This window comes from Rhinoraja longicauda, chromosome 4 (genome assembly GCF_053455715.1).
Source record: "Rhinoraja longicauda isolate Sanriku21f chromosome 4, sRhiLon1.1, whole genome shotgun sequence".
NCBI classification, from domain to species: domain Eukaryota; kingdom Metazoa; phylum Chordata; class Chondrichthyes; order Rajiformes; family Arhynchobatidae; genus Rhinoraja; species Rhinoraja longicauda.
In genome coordinates, this window is record NC_135956.1 from 30,356,614 (window position 1) to 30,378,513 (window position 21,900).

A 21,900-nucleotide genomic window follows, 5' to 3' on the forward strand; every position below is an offset into this window, starting at 1 on the left:
CAGGTGCTCTGGAAATCAAGCTACACAGATATTAATTAGTAATATCACGTGTGTCTCAAGACTTAATCAGTATTTGATCGATATGTTACATAAAATCAACAATCTTTTAAAATATTATAGGCAAGAACTGTGCAGTAAACATTATTTCTGAAACCTGTGGCTGGTCTGACATTTCTGTGACCCGAGTGGATTTTTAACCAATAATTCGCATTTAAATCAAACCAGAATTCATTTGAAATAGTTAAGGGTTATGTTTTATGCTTTCCCCAGTTGTCAAAATGGCGGCACTGCCCTAGCAGCTGCCGCTCACCTGCGGTCCATTTGTCTTTGTGTTTTTGTTGGTTTGTTTGGTCTTAATTGTAGTTGTGATGTGGTGTTTTTGTGTTTGTGTGCTGTGTGTGTATGTGGGGGGGAGGGGGAAACTGTGACATTGTGAATATGTGTCCCTTCAGAACGGAGACCCGACATTTGTGTTCTGGGCCGTGTCTCCGTTCCTGCTGCGGCCTACCATCGGCCCAACTCCTGGAGCTGTCGGCCTCCAGGGCTCTGGTTCGCGGAGCCCGCGGATCGGACTTACCACCACCGGAGCCGGCCGTCTTCGGAGGCTGCGGGTGCGGCTGCGACTCGCCTTAGGCTCGGGCCGCGTGGATGCCGACATCGGGAGCTCCAGCAGCGGCAGCGTGTTCGCCCGCCCCGGATCGTGGGGCTTGGGGTGCGGACATTTCACCGTCCGGCGCGGCCTAAGATGGCCGCGGGATATTTCTCTGCTGGGCGGGGGCTTCAATGTCGGAAGCCACGACCGCCCCGACGTGCAACAACAGCGGCAGCGACAGCGACAGCGTGTTCGCCCGCCCCGGATCGGACTTGTCATCGGCGGAGCCGGCCGTCTTCGGAGGCTGCGGGAGCGGCTGCGATGCGACGCGCCTTAGGCTCGGCCCGCTGTGGACCGTCCGGTGCGGCCTGCAACCACAACAACCTGGCTGCGGGCGAGGACAGCGGGAGAAGGGAAAGACATTGTGGCCTTCCATCACAGTGAGGAGAGAGAGGACTGGAGGAGACTCACTGTGATGGATGTTTCTTTGATGGATGTTTCTTTTTTGTGTGTTTTTTTTGGGGTTGGGTGGTTTGAGTGCCTGTTTGATGTTTTTATTGTTGGACTGTGTTTTTGGGGGTTTTAGGGTGTGTGATTTGAATGCCTATTTAATGCTTCTATTGTTGGACTGTGTTTTGGGGGGTTTTTGGGGTTGGGTAATTTGGGTGCCTGTTTAGTGCTTTTATTGTTGGACTGTGGGTGATTGAATTAACATTTTGTTCAAGATGGCCGCGCCGTTGTGTTTGGCTGCCTGCCACTGTATGTTTCTTTTTTTCCTAGTCAGATGTGCAGCACTTTGGTCAACGTGGGTTGTTTTTAAATGTGCTATACAAATAAATTGACTTGACTTGACTTGACTTGACTAATTTTATAATTAAAAATTGTAATATATTTTTAAGGCTTCATAGAACACACTGCATTGAGTAAATAAGTTATTTCTGCAATAAACGTTTGCATACCTGTCCGCGTTTACACCCTGTTGACTCAGGAAATCTATCTAGTAAGGTGCAGGTTTTAGGAACTTGTTTACAGGAATCATCAACCTTACGGCCTAGAATGGAAAAGAAAAACAAGTATGACAAGGCAGCAAACACATTACAAGAATTTTATAAAGTCATAGTTAGATCCAAAATGATTTTTTAAATTTTGTACATTTTTCTGGCCAAACCATCCTAGCTAGGTCAAAAGAATCATGGTACTTGGCACATATATAATGGCTATCCACACTTATTGCTTTTCCACAAATACGCTAACCATTTGTTCTTACACACACCGAGAGAGCTTAAATTGTAATTTTCTCACGGCACCATTTTCCACCTTCTTGCAGTATTAATATATCGAGAATAGAAACTCTTTTCACAGTATCGCTGAATGGTTTTAGCAGGAAAGGAGGCCACTCAATATGCTACATTCACCCCAGCTCTATGTAAGAGCAATCAGATCCTTAACCTTCCTGCCCCAGCCATGCAAATTCTCTTCCAGATACTTATCCAGCTCTTATTTGATTCTGCTAAACTACAGTCCCTTTTAATATATTCCAGACACCAACCACGTACTACTTAAAATATTTCCTCAGATTTGGTTTAGAGATGCAGCATGGAAACAGCTCCTTCGGCCTATCGAGTCCATGTTCACCACAGATTACCCGTTCATACTAGTTCTATGTTATCACATTCCCCACAGACTAGGGGAAAATTTACAGAGGCCTATTAACCCTCAAATTTGTACATCTTTGAAATTGAGAAGAAACTGGAGTATATTAGTACAGATTTTCTTTGATTTTAGGTATTAAGTAGACCTTGGAATTAGTTACATATGTTCTACAGCGACCCGTGGGATTTGACAAATCAGAGAGTTTATATTTAACTTCTTCCTCAGTTCTTTTTCTGTAATCCGACCGACTGAGTATTTTATGTTTGATTTTACTTTAAAATGAGACAGTGCAGCATCTGCAGTCTTTTTATTTGCAAGTAATGACACTATGGAGCATTCTAAGACATTTTAATTGTCAAAGCACAAATTGTCAAGGTCTCAATACCATGGTTCTTCATGTCACTTTTTTGCCACAGTGCCATTAATTGTGCACTTAAAATTTTGACATCCAGGTCAATAAAGGCTTTGCTCCAATAGGTTTAATTAGTTTTTGCATTAATTTATGAGCCTTATTGCAGTTTAGTTTAATCAGAGGTGTGGATTTTATACATTTCAATATATTGACACAGATAATCAATATATTTTAACATTGTACATCTGTCATGGTTATTCTCAGTTACACATTACCTTGCTGCCATATTGTAAACTGGCCCCAGTCTCCTTTCTCCCTCAAATTTTCATCTTCTGGCAAGAAAAAACCCCTCTCTTTATCCATAACAGCCAGACCCTCATCACGGATGAACTTCCAATTTCTCTCAAGGGCCTACAACAAAGAAATAAGATGACCAAAATGCAGATAATGCCCTTTAGGATCTCATGACTAAACAACTTTATGGGTTAAATGGACCATTACAAAGTTTTCTCAAAAGTAAAATTAAGACCAGAACTTTCATTCATATTAAATAAACAACCTGCAGCATTCACCTAGAATAATCATTGCAATACCTTAGCCTGAGCAAAAGAATAATCCTGATTATTACAATCTGCTTATCCAATTTAGTATTTAAAAATGCACAATATATATAGATTTATTTATTCGTGCACCTACAGTGCCCTCCATAATGTTTGGGACAAACACCCATCATTTATTTATTTGCCTCTGTGCTCCAAAATTTGAGATTTGTAATAGAAAAACAACACATGTGGTTAAAGTGCACATTGTCAGATTTTAATAAAGGCCAATTTTATACATTTTGGTTTCATCATGCAGAAATCACAGCAGTGTTTATACATAGTCCCCCGATTTCAGGGCACCATAATGTTTGGGACAGCAATGTCGTGTCAATGAAAGTAGTCATGTTTAGTATTTTGTTGCATATCCTTTGCATGCTTAAACTCTGCGATTCATGGACATCACCAGTTGCTGGGTGTCTTCTTTGGTGATGCTCGACCAGGCCTGTATTGCAGCCATCTTTAGATTATGCTTGTTTTGGGGGCTAGTCCCCTTCAGTTTTCTCTTCAGCATAAAAAAGGCATGATCAGGTCAGTTCAGATCAGGTGATTGACTCTTGGCCACTCAAGAATTGACCATTTTTTAGCTTTGAAAAACTCCATTGATGCTTTAGCTGTATGTTTGGGATCATTGTCTTGTGTAGAATGAACCGCTGGCCAATGAGTTTTGAGGCATTTGTTTGAACTTGAGCAGATAGGATGTGTCTTTACACTTCAGAATTCATTATGCTACTACCATCAGCAGTTATATCATCAATGAAGATAAGTGAGTCAGTACCTTCAGCAGCCATACATGCCCAGCCATAACACCCCCACCACCGTGTTTCACAGATGAGGTGGTATACTTGGGGAGTTCCTTCTCTCCTCCATACTTTGCTCTTGCCAGCACTCTGATATAAGTTAATCTTTGTTTCATCAGTCCACAAGACTTTTTTCCAGAACTGTGGTTGCTCTTTTAAGTACTCCTTGGCAAACTGTAACCTGGCCATCTTATTTTTGCGGCTAACCAGTGATTTGCATCTTGCAGTGTAGCTTCTGTATTTCTGTTCACAAAGTCTTCTGCGGACAGTGGTCATTGACAAATCCATACCTGACGCCTGAAGAGTGTTTTTGATCTGTCGGACAGGTGTTTGTGGATTTTTCTTTATTTTAGAAATTATTTTTCTGTCATCAGCTGTGGAGGTCTTCCTTGGCCTGCCAGTCCCTTTGTGATTAGTAAGCTCACCAGTGCTCTCTTTCTTCTTAATGATGTTCCAAACAGTTGATTTTGGTAAGCCTAAGGTTTGGCTGATGTCTCTAACAGTTTTATTCTTGTTTCTCAGTCTCAAAATGACTTATTTGACTTTCATTGGCACAACTTTGGACCTCATGTTGATAAACAGCAAGAAACGTTTCCAAATGTGATGAAAAGACTAGAGGAAAGACTGGGTGCTGAGAGCTCTCTTATACCTACATTAAGAAGGCAATTAAACACACCTGAGCAATAACAAACGCCTGTGAAGCCATGTGTCCCAAACATTATGGTGCCCTGAAATTGGGGAACTATGTATAAACACAGCTGTAATTTCTACATGGTGAAACCAAAATGTATAAAAATGGCCTTTATTAAAATCTGACAATGTGCACTTTAACCACATGTTAAATCTCAAATTGTGGAGTACAGAGGCAAATAAATAAATGATGGGTCTTTGTCCCAAACATTATGGAGGGCATTGTAAATATAGCAATTCCTACAATTTCAGGATTTTCTAGATACTCCATTGCTAGGGATTAAGTATAATCACTATTATGGAATTGTTGACTTCACATACATAAACTTAACTCTTCCTTTTAAGTACTATGTGATTGAATATATGATGGAAATGCAGAGGGGGTAAACACCGACGTTATGAGGCTTCATCAAACAATCTATTTCTGTAACAACATCCAGAGATCTCTGCAGCACATTAGACATGGTATTCCAACAAAATACTTATTATAAAGTTCAAGTCCATGATGCAATAGAATTGAGAAGATGAATAAATAATTGGCTTGAAATACTATAATCATAAAATTATTTCCATTTAAGGTACCGTGCAAATGTAAATCCCTATTGTTGTTGATGAATTACTCTTAACATAGGACTGTATTAAAAATTGCACATACCTTTACCAATTCAGTATACCCTATTTCTTTAGCTGTCCACCAAGGTTGTGCCTTAAGTCCATTCACATTGTAGAGTGAACGCTGCCACACTGATGCAAAATGGCCCCTTTTGTGTCCCAGTTCATACCATGCATATGCCTGTGGATGCAGTGAACCAGCAAAATTACACACACTGTAAATCATACATCACTTGCTCCCTTTAATCACAACCATTCTGCTAGTTGCACCAATGGCCCTAAATTAAATGCTTCTAAAAAATACTATATTATATAAAATGATTTTTTATTGTTCCTTTATTCCACCAGTTTAAGGATTAGTTGGCAAGACAAAGTAATGATCGCAGTATGATGATTTCAAACTTTAGACTTTAAAGATACAGTGCGGAAACAGGCCCTTCGACCCGCCGAGTTTGCGTCGATCAGCGATCACCCCGTACACTCGCACTATCCTACACACTAGGGACAATTTACAATTTTACAGAAGCCAATTAACCTACAAACCTGTACGTCTTTGGAGTGTGGGTGGAAACTGGAGCACCCAGGGAAAACCATACAATCCCTGCACAGGCAGCACCCAGAGTCAGGATCGGTCCCAGCTCCCCGGAGCTATAATGCAGCAACTCTACTGCTGCGCCACAAAAGCGAATTTGCTCTGTCAAAGGTATTATAAAATGGTCTTTCCATTTGCCGTATTCGACTAGTTTTGTTATCTGGAGTTACATCATCAGTTCGCATTCATGTCATTAAGTTCTATCTTTAATCAATCTGGTTTTAGGGCAATGTATGGATTTTAACGGATTGAAACTCCGATTTTTCTTTGGAGTATCCCAGGTTATATCACTGGTAATGGCGAAAAGAGAAAAGCTAACAAAAGCACCAAATAAAAGTATATCCGACGATGAGGCAGAAAATGCTCATATTTAAAATCGAATTTAGAGATATTTAGGAAGGACATTCTTGCTATTGAGGGAGTGCAGCATAGGTTCACAAGATTAATTCCCAGGATGGCGGGACTGTCATAAGATGAAAGAATGGAGCGACTGGGCTTGTATTCACTGGAATTTAGAAGGATGAGAGGGGATCTTTAAATTATTAAGGAATCGGACACCTAGATGCAGGAAACATGTTCCCGATGTTGGGGGAGTCCAGAACCAGGGGCCACAGTTTAAGAATAAGGGATAGGCCATTTAGAACCGAGATGAGAAAAATCTTTTTCACACAGAGAGTTGTGAATCTGTGGAATTCTCTGCCTCAGAAGGCAATAGAGGCCAATTCACTGGATGCATTCAAAAGATAGTTAGATAGAGCTCTTAGGGTAGCGGAATCAAGGGGTATGGGGAGAAGGCAGGAATGGGGTACTGATTGTGGATGATCAGCCATGATCACATTGAATAGCGGTGCGATGATCAGCCATGATCACATTGAATGGCAGTGCTGGCTCGAAGGCCCCGAATGGCCTACTCCTGCACGTATTGTCTCTGTATCTATGTATCTGGATGAGCTTTAACTGTACTTGATAGGTCAGAGCTCTCTAATTGAAAACCAATTAATTATTATATGTAGAAGCCCATGACAACATAGCAATGAAAGCAGATTTTCTAATCTTTCATTATGTGGAATTTCCATTTACTTATCATCACCAGAGATGTTACTTTGGTAAAAAATGCATTACTGAAATGAATCTTTATTGAATATTTAATGAATAAATTCTATTAAACTATTCAGATAAAATGGGAACTTGCATATTCACTCACATCTTGATCACCCACTCTCTGCAATGCATCTCCTAAGTGAAAGTAAAAACGTCCATCATCAGTGCCTGGGTCTCCAGACATTAATCCTTCCTGAAGAAATGTTTACAAAAAAATTATTTATATTACATGATTGCCAAATAAGAAGCACATTCCACAATACACAGATAATACACATTAGACTTTGCACCGTTTGTTACAAATTCTGTATTTCCTGAATTAACCATTTCCAAAATCGCAAAAATACACGTAAATTGAGAGATATTGTGGTTTTTCAATCACTGAGGACGAGAATCAAATCTCATTCTAGATTTAATGGAGTAGCTTCACATGGGGACTGAATGTCTTCATTTCTCTGGCCACATAATGAAATGTTAATAGAGCACTCCTATCAACTCAGCACCACCCCAAAATTTCCTTTAGTTTCAACACAACTTAGTCAAATCAAAAACAACCCCATTTGTATCATCAGTTTCAAACCTGAGTTCCGATCTCATTGCAACATAGGTTGAGGCCATTCAGATCAAGTCTGCGTTGCCTCTAAAAGCAATCCCATTTCCTATTAACCGACGCTCTCACACATACCCTGATTCTCTCTCCACCCACCTACATGAGGGGCAATTTAGTGGAGCCAAATAACTAAACCAGCAGCACATCTCTAGGATGTAGGAACAATTCAGAGGACCTAGAGGAATCCCACACAATCATGGGTAGAACGTACTGAGTCCACATAGACAGCACCATAGGACACAATCAAATCTGGGGGTTGCTGGCTCTATGAGACAGCTGAACTATTTGCACTGCTCCTATGCCACCCACCTCCATGAAGCAATAATTAAAAATGTATCTAACTGTCACTTGACTAAAGGTTAAAAGGCTTTTCCTAATCACTTAACAAAGAACAACATGGAAATGGTTTGAAAAGACCACAGGATTTGGCAAATATTCCACAAGCCCATGTAAAGCCCAGCCAACAATGTATGACATAACACGAACAAATGATAGCTTTCATGAATTGAGATGCTGTGACAACAGATCCAGTAAGCTCAAAGGAACCTTCAAAATCTGAAACCCAGGCATCTAACAAGGCAAATGAATGCAAGGCAGGATTTGGTATTGGTGTTCCAATGCAACCCAATTTAATTGCCATAATTAACTGTTGCATTATTCCATTCACCCTAATTCATTCAGACATTCGAACATATTGCCATGCCCAACTCTGTATGAACTACTGTAACATCCAACTTTGGATGAGTTAACACAAAGAAGACTGCGTTTACCTTAAGGTATGGAATGCTCTCTGCTATCTGATTTGTAGCTTTGAGGATAAAACCATAATGAACTTTAGCAAATCCATTATTTGGAGCAATGGCCAAAACCTAAAAGAAAGAGAAATATTATTTCCTTTTTCACCATCTGAAATCCTTCATCGGCCTTGGTTAGAAAGTAAACTAAAAGTGAACCATATATTCAAATAAACTAACCCTGATAAATTCCTTCATAAATAATATTCCCAACATAAGTTTTAATTATCCAAGTGGGAACAAAGAACAGGCTATGCAGATCACTGAAAGGGGAATTTCTTAAAATACATTGTCACACTCACCTCAATAATATTCTATTTTATTTTCACATATTAATATTACATTTTGTTATGGGATGTCTCTTTATTTTCCTCACGGTCGCAAAAATCACTTCAGGTTAAACAATGAGAGAAGTTATCTCCTGAATCTAAAATTACTCCACATTTCTTTCCTATTCATGCCATTTCACAAGATAGGGCCACCAGTATTGCTACAAAATAGAAGCAAACAGCTAAACTGTGAAATAAATTAATTAAATTCTCAAAGCATAAGATAATAGGTGCAGGAGTAGGCCATTCGACCCTTCGTGCCAGCACCACCATTCACTGTGATCATCCACAATCAGTACCCCATTCCTGCCTTCTCCCCATATCTCTTGACTCCGCTATCTTTAAGAGCTCTATCTAACTTTCTCTTGAAAGCATCCAGAGAATTGGCCTTCTGTGGCAGAGAAATCCACAGATTCACAACTCTCTGGGTGAAAAAGTTCTTTCTCATTTCCATTCATTTCCAACAGAAACAAATATCGGTGTAGAAATATTCGAATTAATATTTTATTGGGCAAATTCAATTTTAATTTTAGAAATTTGGGCATCTACAGTGGCAAGAAAAAAACTTTGGAATTATGTTGATTGCATCGCAGGTATTATGTACATTTGATGATTTTTCCTCACATCTCCAATCTGCTTTCCTAAAAATAGGACACAGATCCATTGCATAAATTACCCCTTGAGCGTCCTATCTAATGACCACCCTACATATGTACTACTGGATAGTGAATAATGATGGAGAAATCAACTGAATTTGATTCTATCCTTTGCCCACTGCCCATGAACAGACATTATAATTCACTTACCCCACCCCAATTCTTAATGCGTGGCAGATGAGATTAGCACAGAACAATGATTAAATTTAATAGCTTTATACTCAATATGGGTTAGTTTCAAGATGGGTAATTCACAAACCAAATTAAACACTTGAGAGCACATAACCTCAAGAATATGCTCTCTTTGAACATGAAATTCAAATACGATGAATAAAAATCCTGGAATTCTGATATCTTTCTACATTCATTCTATACAACATACCTCTTCATACACTTTCTTGGCATTATTGTTGTCTCCCAATAACAAATAACCTACTCCAAGCTCATTCTTAATTGAGACATCATCTGGGTAGAGAAATACCAACTTCTTAAGGGTCATGACAGAACGTTTAATGTGACCTGTACATACACAAAGAAAATAGAATAAAAGTTGACAAAAGGTTTCAACAGACAAATCAGCTCTTGCACAACAATATACATGAAACCACAGGCAAGAGTTGGGCAACTGTCTAACAAAAATATTACTTTCCATGCCTAAATCCCACAGAATGCCTGAAAAATACAACCTCAATAGATAAATCTGGAATCAGCAATGGTGACATTGAAACTATGACATCGTAATACAAAAAAGCCTGGTACACTAATGCCAGCACAGTTCGCAAAGCCTATGCAGGTGAGGGGACAGTCAGAGAGGGCACACACATGACTATAGCTCAGAGTGGGAGAGAGTAGGAACAGAATAAAAATCAGAACATGTTAGAAGATGGAAATTTGTAACAAAAACAGACAATGCTGGAAACAACTTAACAGTCAGACAGCATTTGTGGAAAGAGAAATATATAGAGAAAGTGGACAGAGAAAGAGAGAGAGAGGGTGGAAGAGACAGAAAGAGATTGGGGACAGAGAGACGGAGGACAGAGAGGCAGGCAAACGTCCATCTCCATTTTACACTGGCTTGGCAAGTTCACCAGCATAATCAAGGACCTGTCTCGCCCCGGACACTCCCTTTCACCACTCTCCCATCAGGTAAGAGGTACAGAATTTTAAAAGCACATACCTTCAGATTCAGGGACAGTTTCTTCCTGGCTGTTATCAGGCTTCTGAACCGTCATCTCATCAGCTAGAGTGTGGTCCTGACCTTCCATCTACCCTAATGGAGACCTTTCAACTATCTTTCAGCGGACTTTATCTTGCACTAAATGTTATACCCTCTATCCTGTATGTGTACACTGTGGACGACTTGATTGTAATCATGTATAGTCTTACCTTTGGCTGCATAGCACGCAACAAAGGTTTTCACTGTACTTCAGTATACGTGACAATAATAAACTAAATTGATGGCACAAAAATTGGCGTTATGAATAGTGAATAGTTGTGTCATTTAGGTCATGTGATTAATTGAAAGACCTCAAAAAATCCATTACCTTTTTCACTATATAAAGCAAGCTACATTAAATTTGAAAGCATGTTCTTCACCTAAGAACTGTTGTCTGTTTGCCTGTCGTCTCGAAGCCATCTTCACCAGATCAGCAGTTGGATTTGACATATCCACCACTTCTCCATAGGAATCGATTGCTCTTTGAAGGATTTCATTGCTTCGCATCTTCTCTGCCAAATCATCCTCTGACTACAAAGAACCATTTCAAACAATATATAATAATATTATATGCAGTTTAATGCAAAGTAAATTACAAAACAAACAATACTCAACTATGGTAATATTCTGCAGTTAGAAAACAATGCATCCTATTGGAGGTGAGAGATAAATTCCAAGTGTGTACAAGTCTGCCTTTGAGCAGTCTTGTTCCTTGATTTTCATATTATTTTCTTTGAAAAGATCTCCATTTACTGTTCCTTCAGCATATGGCTCATTAACATGCAGCAATTTCAGCTGCCCACAAAGACATGGTTTAGATAATTAACAAAAGGTATAGAAATAATTGAAAGATATTGAACATAATCATGGTTCCTTGGAATTGTACTGACAGTAAGATGCCTTGAACAATATTTCACCATTTACAATATTGAACCAAGTTATAATAAACCCTAGATACATGATAGCACCACTCTTATTTAGCACATTAAATAAATGCTACGTGTAGTGCTAATTTTGAATTGGGTCACCTGTTCAAAACTGCCATATGTATTTTATAAACAGTGTTTTGATGGTTGGCATACAGAAGCATGTTAATACAGGCCACTGGGAAAAACATCAGACCTTGAAGTAATCTCCCCACAGCAAAGGAAAAAAAGAAATAGCATGTTCAATATCCAACTGCACTTGCCTGTGCTTTTCCAAATTTAGCTCGGGGACTCTGGGGGTATTTCCTGAGAAGTTCATTAAATGCTTGGAGTGCTTCTTCAGATTTACCCTAAAGGATAACGAAAAAGTTTTAATACTTGGAAATGTTTGTAAATCCTGCAAAAACAAAATCACTACAATTAGCATTTAAAAAATTGCATAACGATTCAACTTGAGCTACTAAGCTTGGTAATAATAAAGCAACTGTTACCATTCAACCATCTAAATTCATTTATCTGAAATTTATTTATCCTGTAAATAATTCAAAGAATCCACTCAGTATGTCGATCAGTAATGTATTTCCTGATGCCGGCTTTATTTTTTTGTGGCTTTATCTTGGATACGGCTGATTTAATTAATTTGATTATTTGATAGCATCGTCGTCAAATATTATGAGCTCTCCAACGTGAAAGGCAAAATGAGACAGGGGCATCTGCTATACTCCTCAGCCAGGAATACTAAGTGGTGATCCATCTCTGAGTCCTTCTGAGGTCCCATCACGATAGAAGCCAATCTTCAGCCAATCTGAATCACTCCGTATAAGATCAAGAAACTGGTGAACATACAAATGCAAGCCCAATCACAGCCAACTAATTACTGTCCTATTAGTCTACTCTCCATGATAAGCAAGTGATGAAAGAGGTAATTAACAGTGTTACGAGGAGGCGCCTATTACATCCTGTTCAATAATATTCAGATTCATTTCACCAGGACCATTCAGTTCTAAATTTCCACAGGCTTGACCCAAATGTGGATAAAAAGCGAAATTCCAGAGGTAAAATGAAAGTGACTGGCCTTGACATTAAGGTAACACTTGACCGAGTGTGGTATCGAGGGTCCTGAGTAAAAGTGAAGCTTATGGGAAACAAGGGGAAAACTTCATACTAGGTGAAGTTATGCTTTGCACAAAGGAAGATAAATGAGATGACTGAAGGTTAATCATTTTAGTTACTGACCATTACCGTGGGAGTTTCTCAGGCAATGTTCTTAGCTTAACCATCTTCAACTGCTTTATCTATGAATTTCTATCCATCACAAGCAAAGATGTTTACTGATGATTGGACAATGTTCAATTCCATTCGAAATTCCCCCCTAAAAATTCCATATATTACCACATGCAGTAAGAAGCCATGGCCATCAGTTAGGCATGGGCTAATGTGATGAGTCATATGTATACTATATCATAATAATTTCCCATATGAGAGTCTGGCATTCAAAGGCATTATTTTCATTGCATTCCCAACTAACAATAACCTGGAGATCACTGTTGACCAGAAACTTTAGTGGAGCAGCTGCATAAATTCTATAGTTACAAGGAAGCTCAAAGTCTGGGCATTCAGTGGTGCATCATCTACCCATTATTTAAAAAAAAGATTACTGCAGAAGAAAACCTTTCACTATGAATAAAAACAGAAAATGCTGGAAACATTCAAAGAGAAACAGAGTTAGCGTTACAGGTCCAAGACCCTTCATCAAATTGGAAGAGAGAAAATAAGCTAGTTTTCAGTAGCTAAAAAGATGAGTATTTCAGAGGAAATCTCTCCAAAAGGGGAGCATCAAATAAATTAACATGGCAGTCAGATTTAAATTAGGCCTCTATGTCTCTCTGATGCGTTGCTAATAGTAGGGCTGTGGGTCATGTCCAGCAGGCCAGATTATGCTAATAGAAAAAGAATAAAAATATGCCAAAATGCTGTCTGGTAGAAATGACCAGTTCTAATGCATAAAGAGCGAAAAAGTGAGTTAATCAAGTTAGAGCATTTGTTATTGAGCCCAGAAGGGTGCAACATGCCCAGATGAGAGAAGAAGTGTTATTCCTCAAGCTTGTGTTTCAGAGACTTCAGAGTAACAGTGCGCATGGTCACATACAGATACATCAGACAGCAAGTAAGACATGATAGCTGATTTTGGCAACTACTTGGGAAACTAAGGACCATCGGTAGTGACTCTAGGCAGTCTGGTCTGATATTTTATACATTGAAATAGTAGTAAGCTCACAAAAATGAATCCAGAAGCAGGAAAAAGATACACTTTCTTTTGAAGTTATTGCTGCAAGTTGCAAAACCATGATAAACTCTGGAAGATCTTCTGTAAACCTAACAGTAATTGGTACCCAGACTTTCTGGAGTCTAATCATCAATCCTTGGCTCATGATTATTTTCCAAGTTAGTAATGAAAATATTCAATGCTATTCAAATACTAATCAAAAATCATAATTATTGTGCAAGATCATCATTTATAAAGCTACTGCTTGGAAGGAAATTCCATTAATGTTATGCATTTTAAAGTATTAGTGCAATTATCACTGCATTCCCCGGTATTCTAAAACATTGCATGCATCAACCAAAGTAGAATCACCGTAAATGCTGCATCAGGGACAACATCCAGAATTTTATAGCTCACCTTTTTGCGCAGTTTTTCAGCAGCATCCAATTTGGTTTTAATGGTCTTATCAAACGAATTCAAGAGTTTTGGTTTCTTCTTCTTAGCTAATGAAAAAAAATATTGATGCAAATATTCCTAAAAAGTAAATAAGTGATACAGTTCCCAAAAGTTATAGATTTCCACGGAGATCCTACCAATCTCTTATCATAACTTATGATTATTATTTAATAAATGTTATTCTTACTCTCGATATCTGTAGAGTTCAGTTTAGATTAGTTTATTGTCATGTGTTGCGTGCTAACCAACCAATGCTAACCAACGGTATAAGCTTTCCTCTGGTATTTTCCACACATCTCACCCCAAATTACATTGGGACAATCTTCAGGGAAGTTTAGGGTGTACAGTGCCCTCCATAATGTTTGGGACAAAGACCCATCATTTATTTATTTGCCTCTGTACTCCACAATTTGAGATTTGTAATAGAAAAAAATTCACATGTGGTTAAAGTGCACATTGTCAGATTTTATTAAAGGCCATTTTTATACATTTTGGTTTCACCATGTAGAAATTACAGCAGTGTTTATACATAGTCCCCCATTTCAGCCCACCATAATGTTTGGAATACATGGCTTCACAGGTGTTTGTAATTGCTCAGGGGTGTTTAATTGCCTCCTTAATGCAGGTATAAGAGAGCTGTCAGCACTTAGTCTATCCTCCAGTCTTTCCATCACCTTTGGAAACTTTTATTGCTGTATATCAACATGAGGACCAAAGTTGTGCCAATGAAAGTCAACGAAGCCATTATGAGACTGAGAAACAAGAATAAAATTGTTAGGGACATCAGCCAAACCTTAGGCTTACCAAAATCAGCTGTTTGGAACATCATTAAGAAGAAAGAGAGCACTGGTGAGCTTACTGAAGACCTCCACAACTGATGACGGTAGAATTCTTTCAATAATAAAGAAAAATCCGCAAACACTTGTATGACAAATCAGAAACACTCTTCAAGAGTCAGGTGTGGATTTGTCAATGACGACTGTCCGCAGAAGACTTCGTGAACAGAAATCCAGGGGCTACACTGCAAGATGCAAACCACTAGTTAGCCGCAAAAATAGGATTGCCAGGTTACGGTTTGCCAAGAAGTACTTAAAAGAGCAACCACAGTTCTGGAAAAAGGTCTTGTGGACAGATGAGAAGATTAACTTATATCAGAGTGATGGCAAGAGCAAAGTATGGAGGAGAGAAGGAACTGCCCAAGATCCAAAGCATACCAAAGCGAGTGGAGTGCCGCAAGGCTCGGTGTTGGGGCCGCAACTGTTTACCATTTATATTAATGATTTGGAAGAGGGAATTAGAAGCAACACTAGCAAGTTTGCGGATGACACAAAGCTGCGTGGCAGTGTAAACTGTGAAGAGGATGTTAGGAGGTTGCAGGGTGACCTGGACAGGTTGAGTGAGTGGGCAGATGCGTGGCAGATGCAGTATACTATAGATAAATGTGAGGTTATCCACTTTGGTGGCAAAAACAAGGAGGCAGATTATTATCTCAATGGTGTTAGGTTAGGTAAGGGGGAGGTGCAGCAAGACCTGCGTGTCCTTGTACACCAGTCACTGAAAGTTGGCGTGCAGGTACAGCAGGCAGTGAAGAAAGCTAATGGAATGTTGGCCTTCATAACAAGAGGATTTCAGTATAGGAGTAAAGAGGTTCTTCTGCAGTTATATAGGGCCCTAGTAAGACCCCATCTGGAGTATTGTGTGCAGTTTTGGTCTCCTAATTTGAGGAAGGACATCCTTGTAATTGAGGCAGTGCAGCATAGGTTCACGAGATTGACCCCTGGGATGGCGAGACTGACATATGAGGAAAGATTGAAAAGACTAGGCTTGGATTCACTGGAGTTTAGAAGGATGAGAGGGGATCATATAGAAACATATAAAATTATAAAAGGACTGGACAAGCTAGATGCAGGAAAAATGTTCCCAATGTTGGGCGAGCCCAGAACCAGGGGCCACAGTCTTAGAACAGGCGGCACGGTAGCGCAGCGGTAGAGTTGCTGTTTTACAGCGAATGCAGCGCCGGAGACTCAGGTTCGATCCTGACTACAGGTGCTGCACTGTAAGGAGTTTGTACGTTCTCCCCGTGACCTGCGTGGGTTTTCTCCGAGATTTTCGGTTTCCTCCCACACTCCAAAGACGTACAGGTATGTAGGTTAATTGGCTGGGTAAATGTAAAAATTGTCCCTAGTGGGTGTAGGATAGTGTTAATGTACGGGGATCGCTGGGCGGCACAGACTTGGAGGGCCGAAAAGGCCTGTTTCCGGCTGTATATATATGATATGATATATGATAATTAAGGGGAGGTCATTTAAAACAGAGGTGAGAAAAAACTTTTTCACCCAGAGAGTTGTGAATTTGTGTAATTCTCTGCCACAGAGGGCAGGGGAAGCCAATTCACTGGATGGACAAGAGAGTGTTAGATAGAGCTCTAGGGGCTAGTGGAATCAAGGGGTATGGGGAGAAGGCAGGCACGGGTTATTGATTGGGGACGATCAGCCATGATCACAATGAATGGCGGTGCTGGCTCGAAGGGCCGAATGGCTTCCCCCTGCACCTATTTTCTATATTTCTATGTTTCTATACCATCTCATCTATGAAACACGGTGGTAGGGGTGTTATGGCCTGGGCGTGTATGGCTGCTGAAGGTACTGGCTCACTTATCGTCATTGATGATACGACTGCTGATGGTAGTAGCATAATGAATTCTGAAGTGTATAGACACATCCTATCTGCTCAAGTTCAAACAAATGCCTCAAAACTCATTAGCCGGCGGTTCATTCTATAGCAAGACAATGATCCCAAACATACTGCTAAAGGAACAAAGGAGTTTTTCAAAGCTAAAAAATGGTCAATTCTTGAGTGGCCATGTCAATCACCCGATCTGAACCCAATTGAGCATGCCTTTTAAATGCTGAAAGGAAATCTGAAGGGGATTAGCCCCCAAAACAAGCATAAGCTAAAGATGGCTGCAATACAGGCCTGGCAGAGCATCACCAAAGAAGACACCCAACAACTGGTGATGTCCATGAATTGCAAAGTTCAAGCAGTCATTGCATGCAAAGGATATGCAACCAAATTCTAAACATGACTACTTTCATTTGCATGACATTGCTGTGTCCCAAACATTATGGTGCCCTAAAATGGGGGGACTATGTATAAACACAGCTGTAATTTCTACATGGTGAAACCAAAATGTATAAAAATGGCCTTTATTAAAATCTGACAATGTGCACTTTAACCACATGTGATTTTTTCTATTACAAATCTCAAATTGCGGAGTACAGAGGCAAATAAATAAATGATGGGTCTTTGTCCCAAACATTATGGAGGGCACTGTATATTCTCGTTTAATACCACAGAGAAAGGGGCCATTTTGCCTGTTATGAATTTGTTGGCTCTTCAAAAGAGATTTAAATTATTTCCACTTGACTGTCATTTTGCCACAGACTTACCAGCAACCAATCGTTCAAAAATTTATCCTGTTCTCTTTTAAAAGTTACGATTGAATTACTTTCAGGATTTTCATTGAAGACCTGCTCCAAGTCAGAAGAACTCACCTTATTAAAAAAAACTTTCCTTACTTGTTTCCCCAATTAGTTTAACTTTGTGCTTTGGGTTATTAACCCACCGCCACTGTAAACAGGGTTTCTTATTTATCCTTCAGTTCAATTAAGTTTAGGTTATTGTCATGTGTACCGAGGTACAGTGAAAAGCTTTTGTTGCAAAACCCTTGCAAAACCATTCATAATTTGGAACATCTCTCAAAATCTGAATGCATCTCCTCTGCGCTAAAAGAAACTACCAACTTCTTCAATCTTTCCTCTTTTCGCATTCGAAATACCATTCCAGAATCAACATTTCTGCTACTTTCTCTAAGATATAACATGTTTCCTGAAGTGTAATGCCATCAGAGAAACTGGGGAGTGGGAAGAAGCTGACAAACAATTTCAAAAAGTTCAGCATAACTTGCTTGTTCATAGTACTACTATATGTCTAAGATCCCAATTTATATCAAAAACATTCTCAACTTCATCGATCTTCTTCAAAGACACGTATTAGAACACATTGGTTTTTATCCTTGCATCACCTTTACAAGTTTTGAATTTATATTACTTCTTTTAATTCTTTCTAAAATAATTTATTTCAAAATCATCACTTCATAATCTCCTCCAATAAATTTAATTCCTCATTTATTTCTCCTGAACCACTCATAATGAAGCAACGAACAAGGAAGCACACCAACGCCTCTACTTCCTTAGAAGACTTAGGAAGTTTGGCATGACCCCTACAACTCTCAGCAACGTCTACAGAAGCACCATAGAAAGCATTTTTTCAGGATGCATCACAGCTTGGTTTGGGAACAGTTCCATCCAAGAAGGCAAGAAATTGTAGCAAATTGTGGACTAGACCCAGACAATCACACAAACCAACCTCCATTGACCCTATTTATACTTCACGTTGCCTTGGCAAGGCCAGCAACATAATCAAGGACAAGTTGCACCCTGGCCACTCCCTCTTCTCCCCTCTCCCATCAGGTAAAAGGTATAGAAGTGTGAAAACGAACACCTGCAGATTCAAGGACAGTTTCTTTCCAGCCGTTATCAGGCAACTGAATCATCCTACCACAATCAGAGAACAATGCTGAACTACAATCTGCCTCTTTGGTGACTCTCAGACGATCCTTGATTGGACTTTGCTGGCTTTACCTTGCAGTAAATGTTATTCCCTTATCATGTATCTTTACACAATAAATGGCTCGATTGTAATCATGTACTGTCTTGCAGCTGACCCGATAGCACTCAACAAAAGCTTTTCACGGTACCCTGGTACACGTGACAATAAACTAAACTAATAAACTGATTACTGGTCCATTTCACAAGCCTCTATTTGTCAATTATTTGTTTACCCCCCACAGTTCCAAGTTTAGCATTGGCTATAAACATTTGACTCGAATCTCAGGAAGTTGAAAAATTCTAACTTTCACAACTTGCAATGAAGAAACAATAAACACTTCAGTCCAAATGCATAATTCTGTCACTCAAAATTTAAACATCGACCCCTCAGTATCATTGAGGCCAATTCTCTGAATGCATTCAAGAGAGAGCTAGATAGAGCTCTTAAGGATAGCGGAGTCAGGGGGTATGGGGAGAAGGCAGGAACGGGGTACTGATTTAGAATGATCAGCCATGATCACATTGAATGGCAGTGCTGGCTCGAAGGGCCGAATGGCCTACTCCTGCACCTATTGTCTATTGTATTGAATTTTTGTTTACATATATGTTCCCTTAGTCTGGTGACAATTTATTGTAACAGAATTTAACCTTTGCTTAGACCCACCCTAAAAATATGAGGGATTAACCCAATTTGCATGAAAAGCTGCTTTAGTTTCAATGAATAATGAATTAAATTTGTGAAGTATTCAATAGACAATAGACAATAGACAATAGGTGCAGGAGTAGGCCATTCAGCCCTTCGAGCCAGCACCGCCATTCAATGCGATCATGGCTGATCACTCTCAATCAGTACCCCGTTCCTGCCTTCTCCCCATACCCCCTCACTCCGCTATCCTTAAGAGCTCTATCCAGCTCTCTCTTGAAAGCATCCAACGAACTGGCCTCCACTGCCTTCTGAGGCAGAGAATTCCACACCTTCACCACCCTCTGACTGAAAAAGTTCTTCCTCATCTCCGTTCTAAATGGCCTACCCCTTATTCTTAAACTGTGGCCCCTTGTTCTGGACTCCCCCAACATTGGGAACATGTTATCTGCCTCTAATGTGTCCAATCCCCTAATTATCTTATATGTTTCAATAAGATCCCCCCTCATCCTTCTAAATTCCAGTGTATACAAGCCCAATCGCTCCAGCCTTTCAACATACGACAGTCCCGCCATTCCGGGAATTAACCTAGTGAACCTACGCTGCACGCCCTCCATAGCAAGAATATCCTTCCTCAAATTTGGAGACCAAAACTACACACAGTACTCCAGGTGCGGTCTCACCAGGGCCCGGTACAACTGTAGAAGGACCTCTTTGCTCCTATACTCAACTCCTCTTGTTACGAAGGCCAACATTCCATTGGCTTTCTTCACTGCCTGCTGTACCTGCATGCTTCCTTTCATTGACTGATGCACTAGGACACCCAGATCTCGTTGAACTCCCCCTCCTCCTAACTTGACACCATTCAGATAATAATCTGCCTTTCTATTCTTACTTCCAAAGTGAATAACCTCACACTTATCTACATTAAACTGCATCTGCCATGTATCCGCCCACTCACACAACCTGTCCAAGTCACCCTTATTGCATCTTCCTCACAATTCACACTACCCCCCAACTTAGTATCATCTGCAAATTTGCTAATGGTACTTTTAATCCCTTCGTCTAAGTCATTAATGTATATCGTAAATAGCTGGGGTCCCAGCACCGAACCTTGCGGTACCCCACTGGTCACTGCCTGCCATTCCGAAAGGGACCCATTTATCCCCAGATTTTTAATGAAATAAATGGTAGGGGAATGCATAAAGATCCAGAAAAATGAAATTTTTCCTTTTATGCGATGGTGTACACCATCTAGTGTGGCCATGAACCATACTGTGAAATGTAGATGTTCAGTGGGGTGCAAAGAACTGTTTTAACATTTATATATGCAATTAATTATTTAGAAATGTCTAGGCCTGGAACAAATTGTGCTGCTAAATACGATTATTGCATTTATGGCAGACTCTTCCATAGTGGTGTTGATAAGATTTGGAGACCAAATCCTGCATCTCACACATTATTTAAATGCATGAATACAGATGATAAGCCCCAAGTCCCTCTGGATGGCTGAGTCATATTAATTTCTAGCCAATAATTAAATAATTGTGCAAAAGATGTTTTTTAAATCACAGCAGCATTGTACCACATTGGCATGTGCAGTAAATCTCATTTACTTTGACATAGAAATCAACCGACTTTGAAAATCAAAGGTTTATGGAAATAAAAGTTTCATTTGGTGAAGCACGAAATTAGTTTGGTTTTGTATCAAATGTACTCAAGTAATTGATAAAATTCCATGTGGTTAACCGCTTCAGTGCTGGATCTTCCAAATTAGCATTTTTAAATGTAAATTTCTACAATGCCAGAAAATAATGGATTTTTATATATTCAGTTTGAATTACAGGTATCGTATTTAAATACACAATTTAATTGAGAATGATGCACACTCTCTGGGATTTCAATATGTTCAACATTTAAGCCTATAGTAAAAGACATTTTTGAAATTACAACACATTGATTGGCAGAATAGGTAGAAATATATTGATGATACCAAAAGAAGTAATTGCAGAAAATTGAAAATATTACATTCACAGTTACTTGTCCAATGAAGCTTCAGTAAAATTTAAATGATTCTATGATAATACTTCTAAAGCAGGTTGAACTATTGACAGCACAAGTGTACATCTCTTTAACTGAACCCATCAATACCGTGATCTAACTTTATCCTCAAATTTAAAATTTCAAGACAAGATAAGTTCAAGTTGTCTGGTGGATAATGTACATTTCTAGGAATGTCTCCTTCACAGAATACAAGACACATCAGTCCAGCAAATTACCAACCAATAGGTCTCCTCTTAATCATCAGCAAGGTGATGGAAGGCCTCATCGGAGACACTGTGA

General features: G+C 39.5%; 1 protein-coding gene across 4 annotated transcripts in view; it reads right to left on the reverse strand.

The window, feature by feature from the left end:
* The window catches only part of unm_hu7910 (un-named hu7910), a 175,871-nt gene that overhangs the window by 14,162 nt on the left and 139,809 nt on the right, over positions 1–21,900 (reverse strand). For all 4 annotated transcript variants that reach the window (XM_078397441.1, XM_078397438.1, XM_078397440.1 and 1 more), the window contains 9 exons: positions 14,206–14,291; positions 11,786–11,872; positions 10,977–11,127; positions 9,763–9,899; positions 8,372–8,470; positions 7,095–7,184; positions 5,342–5,479; positions 2,873–3,008; positions 1,552–1,643 (listed from right to left, as the gene is read on the reverse strand). In XM_078397441.1, the coding sequence (XP_078253567.1) occupies positions 1,552–1,643; positions 2,873–3,008; positions 5,342–5,479; positions 7,095–7,184; positions 8,372–8,470; positions 9,763–9,899; positions 10,977–11,127; positions 11,786–11,872; positions 14,206–14,291 (1,016 nt within the window). The remainder of the gene's footprint in view (positions 1–1,551; positions 1,644–2,872; positions 3,009–5,341; positions 5,480–7,094; positions 7,185–8,371; positions 8,471–9,762; positions 9,900–10,976; positions 11,128–11,785; positions 11,873–14,205; positions 14,292–21,900) is intronic.